Here is an 8469-nt window from a genome sequence, read left to right as displayed (position 1 = left end):
AGGATAAAAGTTTTTAAAAAAATCTATTATGATAATGATAATAATAATATTAATAATAGTAAAAATGGGATGACGACATTGATCTATCTGTTTTTGTATCTGTGTACAATTATGCATGTATGTATTTATGTATGTTTGTATGTATGTATGTATGTCTGTTTGCCATTGTAAACCAAATTGTCCTTCTGGGATCAGTAAGAATGTGGTTTATTTTTTTGTCAAAACTGTCTTTGTTTGGCGCTCATATGACCTTATGCAGTTGCGAGCGCTGTAAAACCTGTACTAAAACAAAAAACAAATTACCTTTGTGTGTTTTCCCAGTGGTCAGACAACTACTTCCGGGCGGCCCTGGTAGAGGCGCTGGCAGCCAGCATCACCCCAGCGGTCACCAACGTGTCTCTCATCACTGGGTACGTCCAGAGTCATCTATATTTATAGATAAATATGTATATTATTATCTGACGCAACATAGTGAAATCAATCGCTCGTCAGAATACGGAAATCGAAGAAACAGGCATTTTTCCCCCCATTTGGCAATTTTTATCGAATTTTTTTTTGGCTCAACACCTTTTCAAAAACACATTTTTGTGTGGATTTTACTGGAAAATTTTAATTAAAAGCACAAAAAAATGTTAATTTTCAGTTTCCAAGGACTTTCAAATTATGGAAGTCACCAAAATATGTTGGCCATTTTCTTGCTAAATTTACCCCTGAAATCGACGACCCCGACCTCCTTCTATGGCAAATATCTCAACATCCATACATCGAAAGCAAGACAAAATGACAAGCTTTATGATAATAATGTCAATAACTCCTCATGCCCAAATTTTGACGAGCGCCTGATTCCACCGCGTTGAGATATATACACACAGTCAAATTTGGTCGCTTTTAAGGACAAGCGGGCTAACCTAGATTTTGGGGGTGTCCAGAAATCTTGACCTACACCAAAAGTGGGCATTGCCCTTCCTATAGGAGAAGTTTGGTTCCATTAGTTGTAGACAAAACTTTCCTTGTCTTTTAAAGAAACTGAACTAGGGGCAAAAACTTTACCTTTGATTTTCTCAAAACAGCATTTTTCGGGATAGCCCCCTTGTGCTTAAAAGCGACCAATTGTCTGAGACCCACATCAATTGTTGAGGAGAGGAATAGTATTTTATGGACGGGAGACTGTCTTTCACAGTGCCATAATGATAGTATATAATGCTTCAAAAAGCACGGGGGAGTATGGGAAGTAGCAGTTTGTCCTAGTGATTGTTTCCTAAGGTGTGGAGGAAGTCTAACATTCAGCAGTTGAGGAAGAGTATGTGGTATCATGTCTATGGGTGGTTGGCGGGTGCTCTGGTGTGGTTTGCTTCTTCTTTCCTATCAAAAATCTATCGTCCTTATCTCCCTTCCTTCTTTTTTGTGTTTGTTACTCCCTTTTAACACCTGTAATCTTCTGGCGATCATATGACCTTATTGTGTTGCAAGTGCCATAAAACTCTTACGAAGAAAACAAATTATCTCTCCTCCTTCTTTTTTGTGTTTGTTACTCTCTTGTAACACCTCTAATCTTCAGCACTTATATTTGACCTTATTGTGTTGTAAGTGCCGTAAAACACTTACTAAAACAAAACACAGAGTTTCAAAGCAAATGTCATTCTATGCACCATCTCATGTGTCTGTTTGTTTGTGTGTTTGTTCGTCAGGCGTGTTGCGACGGCGGAGACGCTCAGCCCCGACACGCGACTCATAGTGGAGGAGGTGGTGAGGGCGCTCAACCTGGAGAAACTGATGCCTTCGTACAAGTACACTGTCACCTGCAGGTGGGTCTCTCTCTGTTTGTCTGTCTGTCTGTCTCTTTCTCTGTCTTTCTCTCTCTGTCTCTGTCTTTCTCTCTCTGTCTCTGTCTGTCTGTCTGTCTGTCTGTCTGTCTGTCTGTCTCTCTCTCTCTCAACTTGGAAAAATTGATGCCCTTGTTTGTTTTTTGATCATTTTTCTCTTTCTCCTCTCTCTTTTTTTTTCTCTTTTCTTTTCTTTCCTTTCATCTTTCTCCCTTCATCTCTCTCTCTCTTTTCTTTTCTTTCCTTTCATCTTTCTCCCTTCATCTCTCTCTCTCTTTTCATTTCGTTCCTTTCATCTTTCTCCCTTCACCCCTCTCTCTCCTTTCTTTTCTCTCTATGCTGATATCTTTCTCTCTCTTGCTCTCTCTCTCTTTTTTTGTCTTTCCCTCTCCCTCTCTGTCTTGTGTTCCCTGCCTCACCCACCCTCTCTCTTTTTCTTTCTGTCTTTCCCGTGGTCCCCCTCCCACTTCCTTCTCCCCCTCTCCTTCCTTCCCTCCCTCATAAAGTTTATCATGACAATGACAATGTGTCAATATTCATTGGGGCCCCTCCCCCCTTCCCCCCTACATGGGTGGTTGGCGGGTGCTCTGGTGTGGTTTGCTCCTTCTTTCCTCTCAAACATATATCGTCCTCATCTCTCCTGCTTCTTTTTTTTTGTTTGTTACTTTCTTGTAACACATCTATTCTTCAGCACTTATATGACCTTATTGTGTTGCAAGTGCCGTAAAACTCGAACTAAGACGTGTACAGACACTCTTCCTCTCCTTTTCCCTTACCCCTCCCCCCCATACAAAACAGATGTGTTCTAGTGGGTGATTGGCGGGTATCAAACACCTATCGTCTGGATTTCTCCTGCTTCTTTTTTGTGTGTTTGTTACTCTCTTGTAAAGGCGACATGGAAAGGAACTGGCCACCCTACCACAATATGCCAAAGGCCCAGGAAGTTGTCTCACTAATGAGGCAATCCCCAATGTCTGGATCGGATGCAGGAACAACTTTACTTTACTTTTTTGTCTCTTGTGACACCTCTAATGTTCTGCACTTGTATGACCTTATTATGTTGTAAGTGCCGTAAAACTTTTACTAAGACATGTTCTAACAAACATTTTCCCTCTCTCTTTCCCTCCCCCCTCCCCTCAAACGACTCAGACATGTTCTAGTCGGTGGTTGGCGGGTGCTTTGGTGTGGTTTGCTCCTTCTTTCCTATCAAACATCTATCATCCTTTTCTCCCCTCCTTTTTTAAAATGTTTGTTACTCTCTTGTAACACCTCTAATCTTCTGGCGCACATATGACCTTATGCAGTTGCGAGCGCCGGAAAACCTCTACTAAAACTAAAACTGAACTGTTACTATGACGTGTTTTTACATTCCCCCTGTCTCTTTCCCTCTCCCCTCCCCCGAGATACTCAGATGTATTCTAACACTCTCCCTCTCCCCCTCTCTCTCTCTCTCTCTCTCTCCCCCCCCCACCCTCTATCTTCACACAAAACTAACCGTCATATGGAGCGGTGTGAGACCACCGAAGCCCTTGATGTTGACCTCTGACCCTCCGTCCAGCAGCGCCACCACGTTGTCTGTGTTCCCCAGCTGCGAGGCCAGGTGTATCGGGGTGAACAGTCGCTTGTCCTGGAGCTCTGCACGACCGTCACAGGAACAAAAGAAGTTAAGACTCGGACCAAAGTCATTTGTGAGGCATCGTGGGGAAACCAGGCTCTCGTCAAAATAACCAGGCGTTTTTACGACAGTTTAACAATTTTTATCAATTTTTTTATTTTTTGGCTTAACCTCTTTTAGGTTCAAATAAAAACCCCTGTTCATGTGAATTTTACTGAAAAACGTTGATTAAAGGCACAAAATATGTCATTTTTTTGTTGTCAAGGACTCTTTAGCTATTGGAGTTATCAAACTTTGGCAGCCATTTTCTCATTAATTTCACCACTGAAACCAGGCAACCTCACCTCTTTCAATCGTACATATCTTGACTTCTATCTAAGATAGATGGGTATTTTTGTTTCATTAAAAGCAAGACAAATGAATAAGTTTTCAGATGATACCAATAACTCCACAAGCCAAAAATTGAGGAGAGTCTGATTCCACAGTGTCGTGACACATTTAATTTGTTTGTTTTTGTTTTCAGGAAGCGTTTTACGGCACTTGCAACCCTATTCGGTCAAATAAGTGCCGAAGATTAGAGGTGTTACAAGAGAGTAACAAACACAAAAAAGATGGAGGCAACCTCAGTAGTTGTTTGATAGGAAAGAAGGAGCAAACCACACTAGAGCACCCGCTAACCACCCACGTTTGTTTGTGGATTGCGACTAGACTGACGAAGTTTTGTGACTAGACTGAAAGAGGATTGCGACTAGACTGACAGAGGATTGCGACTAAACTGAGAGAGGTTTGCGACTAGACTAGACTGAAAGAGGTTTGTGACTAGACTAGACTGAAAGAGGTTTGTGACTAGACTAGACTGAAAGAGGTTTGTGACTAGACTGACTAGACTGAGAGAGGTTTGCGACTAGACCGAGAGAGTTTTTGCGACAGGACTGACAAAGTTTTGCGACTAGACTGAGAAAGGATTGCAACTAGACAGAGAGAGGATTACGACTAGACTGACAGAGGATTGTGACTAGACAGACAAAGCTTTGCAATTAGACTAGACTGACAAATGTTTGCGACTAGTCTGACAGAGTGTTGCGACTAGACTGAGAGAGGATTACCACTAGACTGACAGAGGATTGTGACTAGACTGAAAGACGGTTGTGTCTAGACTGACAAAGTTTTGCGACTAGACTGACGAAGGTTTCTACTGCTGGCACTGACCTATGTCCATCCCACCAGTGATGAGGGTCGTGACTAGTCGGTCAGCGACGCCCGCCCGGGACTGAGAGGCGTAGTGTAGGCTGGACCGGCCATCATTGTCCGTCACGTGGATGTTTCTGGAAAGAGATGATATATGTGAGGGTGCTGACAAAATGAGTTACTTCTCGCAATCATCCATACAAAATGAGATATTGGCCAAACGTCGACATTAGGGTCAAATTTCTATATTTTCTATCTACACCATATTCTTGAATTACAACCTGTCTTTAATTATTTCATATCTATAAATTGTAAAAACCTCACCTATAAGCGTGATGTATCTATTTCCTTAAGGCTTGAATCGGAGAAGTGACTCATTTTGTCAGCACGCTTCTCATATGTTATTCACTAAAGTTTACTTTGAGTCAGAGCAAAAAACCACCACATATATCAGGTACAGATCATGAATATCTTTCATTTCTGTCTATCATAATTTGAAATAAAACATAACATGTGTCACAATGCGGTGGAATCAGGCGCTCATCAATATTTGGGCATATGGGGTTAATGGTATCATCTTAAAGCCTGTTCATTTGCCTTCCTTTCACTGAAAAAAATATTTGTCTAAGTTGAATAGAAGGCGAAATATTTGCGATTGAAGGAGGTCAGGGTCGCCTGGTTTCAGGGGTAAAGTTAACGAGAAAATGGCCACCAAAGTTTGGTAACTTCCATAGCCTGACAGTCCTTGGAAACTGAAAATTTACATTTTTTGTGCCTTTAATCAATGTTTTCAGTACAATCCACACAAACATTTGTTTTTAAGAGGACGTAAAAGGTGTTGAGCCGAAAAAAAGAAAATTAGAAAAAAAAATAGGCCCAATGGCCAAAAACTGTAATACCGATTTCTTTTATTTAATTATTTTGAGGAGCACCTGATTTCACCACAATGCCACACATATGTGAGTCGTGCTGACAAAATGGGTTACTTGTCAGATTTCAACCTTATTGAAATTGATCCATCAACTTTATAGGTGGAGTTTGTACAAACAATTTGTAAGTATGGAATTCAGTTTAAGTAGAGGTTTTACGGCGCTCGCAACTGCATACGGTCATATGAGCGCCAAAGTATGGAATGATAAAAGACACGGTAGACTTGAAGAAAACGGCATCAATTAAAAATCAACTGCCACGATTATCATGTACAGATCAGGAAATCTCTGGCTGCGAAGTAGAGTCTGATCTGAATAATGACGATATTAGAGATACGTGTTAAAGAGAGGACTGAAGTTTGATTTACGAAAAGATTTCGATTCTACTGTCATAATTTGAAATAAAACATAATAACCTCATCTTTTGCCCTTCACCTATCTGTTCAAGATCTCAAGGTAAGCTATTTTTTGGTCTTTCTCTGCATCTTTTGCCTCCTACTGCTCAAGCAAGAGCAACACCTTTTCCTCCATTGTGTCTACTCCAATGTCCTTGAGACTGAATTTGTCTCTTGCTCATTATCTTTCTTCAGGAGTGCCTGTAACTTTTCACTGGACAAAATACATGATATATTTCCATTTCTCCCTTTGTGCAAAAGAACCAATCCCCCCCCCCCCCTTTCCAGGGCATTGCAGGGCAGTGCTACTGACTGAAGTTGTCTTTAGGTCACTCCCAAAGTGGGGATATTAACATGTTCTTATGCACAGTAGAATTGTAAATAGACTGATTTGTCAATGTCATGCTCATACTGTGCCGGAACAACATAGGGGGAACTGCTGCGTTTTCTTTCCTCATCCTTGCTATTGTCATTTTCCCTCTACCTTTTCCGTATGTTTGTCACTCTCTTGTGAACTGCTATTTCCGGGATGCCTTGATAGTCGAAGCAGAGACTTGGTGCTGTTGAGGATAGAGAGGTGAGCAGAGTAAGCCTGATTCCCCGTTTGGACTTCTCTGTTGACATCCACCCCTTGGCACTCATATAACCTTAAGCAGTTACGAGCGCCGTAAAACCTTACTAAAACAAAGCGACCACAAGACCCGAGACTCACGCGTTGGCCTTCATGAGCTCCGCAGCCACTTCCACAGGGCTGTAGTGTCGGTTCAGCTGCACGGACAGACGCTCAAACAGCTGCACGTCCCGCGACACCAGCATAAGGGGAGTCAACCCCTCTGCGTTCTGGCAGTTCACGTCAGAAATCTGCCGGCTGTCCTGGAAGCAACAAGAGAAAATGGCATATCATTGTTGAGTTGCACGAGCAGTAACTCACTCACTGTGTATAATCGTGATAATGGTCACTTTTGGCCAGGGATGAAACTCGAAAAACAGATACGTTGGACTAAAGTAAGAGGTACAGACCATCATACCAGAATACTTTTAGTAAGAGCTTTAAGTGATTCAGCTCCCAGTGCCACTCATAGCAGATGACTGACTGTGTTTTGACGCAGAGCTGTTCAGAGCAGCTCTTATCTCCTGCTCCCTTTCTTTCCATCACATTCCTCTCGTCTTTTTTCCTGACTGCTTGCACTTCAACACTTTTTGCTGGTGTCATTGAATAGTACTTTTAATTTAAAATGTTTCTATATGTTACACATTGGGTTTTATCAAATTTAGATATTACTTTATTAACTTTTTGTGAGACCACCCACGAGGTCACGAAGCGGTCACAAATTATTTGCCCCCTGAGTAAAAATTATCTGAGGGCTGAATTAGTAAAGGCACTTGCGACACAAATAGGCCGTGTAAATGTTGAAGATTAGAGGTGTTACAAGAGAGTTACAAACACAAATAAAAGAAGAAGAACGATAGATGTTTGATAGGAATGAAGAAGCACACCACACCAGAGCACCCACAAGCCTCCCATACACCAAAATGTAAAATTATCTGCAGCAGGGCAATGACTAGAGGTTAACTCTAAAAGATCCACTTGTTTGTCAGAGATATAACTAAGGATTAACTCTAACAGACTGACTTGTTTGTCTGAAGCAAAGAGAAACATATCCACACTATGATGCTTATTCAGTGCACAGACAGACAGACAGACAGACAGACAGACAGACAGACAGACAGATAGACAGACAGACAGACAGACAGGCAGACAGGCAGACAGGCAGACAGACAGAGACAGACAGACAGACAGACAGACAGACAGACAGACAGACTGACAGACAAGCAGAGACAACAGAGGGAAAGAACAAAAATAGGACCTACCAGTGGCGCCCTCCAACCACCCACTTACAGAGAGAGACAAAGAGAGAACAAACCAGTTTTCCTGATGCTCAAGTCAAGGAGGCTGTACAGAGCATCACAAACATCATATAAAGAAAGTAGAATTAAACAGGGAGGAAAAAAATATATATCTCGCCAAAATGATAAGATAGGCCCATCATTCCATTTAAAAAAGACTAAAATAGATCTACAAGATAAAATGAAAAAAAACATTATTTAAAAAAAATTATTTTAAGAAATTATTTTTATAATGTAGATCTAATCTATAGGTTTTGAGCCAACATATATTAAGAAATATAAAGAAAGCATAATTTTTTTAAAAATCAAACGAAAGCTCACCAGAATCGCGCGGACGACCGCCACGTTGCCCTGCCAGGCGGCCTGTAGAAGACGTCGGCTGGTGAGCTCTGTGGAGTTCTCGACCCAGTCCAGGAGCACCGTCTTCACAGGGGAAAAGGCCAGCTCCAAGGCCGTCTGAGCCTCGTAGTTACACAGGGTCGGGTCAGCGCCGTGACGGAGCAAGATCTCCACCGTCTGTGAAGTGGTGGGGTGGGGTGAGGTGAGGTGAGGGGAGAAGAGATGAGATGAGGTGAGGTGGGGTGAGGTGAGGTGAGGTGAGGTGGGGTGGG

At 42.0% G+C, this 8469-nt stretch overlaps 1 protein-coding gene across 1 annotated transcript in view; it reads right to left on the bottom strand.

The window, feature by feature from the left end:
* LOC101859978 overlaps positions 1–8469 on the bottom strand; it is a 53433-nt gene that overhangs the window by 30185 nt on the left and 14779 nt on the right. Inside the window, exons 4-7 of the mRNA XM_035972774.1 lie at positions 8180–8374; positions 6663–6823; positions 4648–4763; positions 3319–3458 (exon numbers count right to left, since the gene is read on the bottom strand). Of these exons, the coding sequence (XP_035828667.1) occupies positions 3319–3458; positions 4648–4763; positions 6663–6823; positions 8180–8374 (612 nt within the window). The remainder of the gene's footprint in view (positions 1–3318; positions 3459–4647; positions 4764–6662; positions 6824–8179; positions 8375–8469) is intronic.

This window comes from Aplysia californica, unplaced genomic scaffold (assembly GCF_000002075.1).
Source record: "Aplysia californica isolate F4 #8 unplaced genomic scaffold, AplCal3.0 scaffold00836, whole genome shotgun sequence".
Classification (NCBI taxonomy): Eukaryota; Metazoa; Mollusca; class Gastropoda; order Aplysiida; family Aplysiidae; genus Aplysia; species Aplysia californica.
Note: the sequence above shows the minus strand (reverse complement) of the source record. Positions and strands in the feature narration are given on the sequence as shown.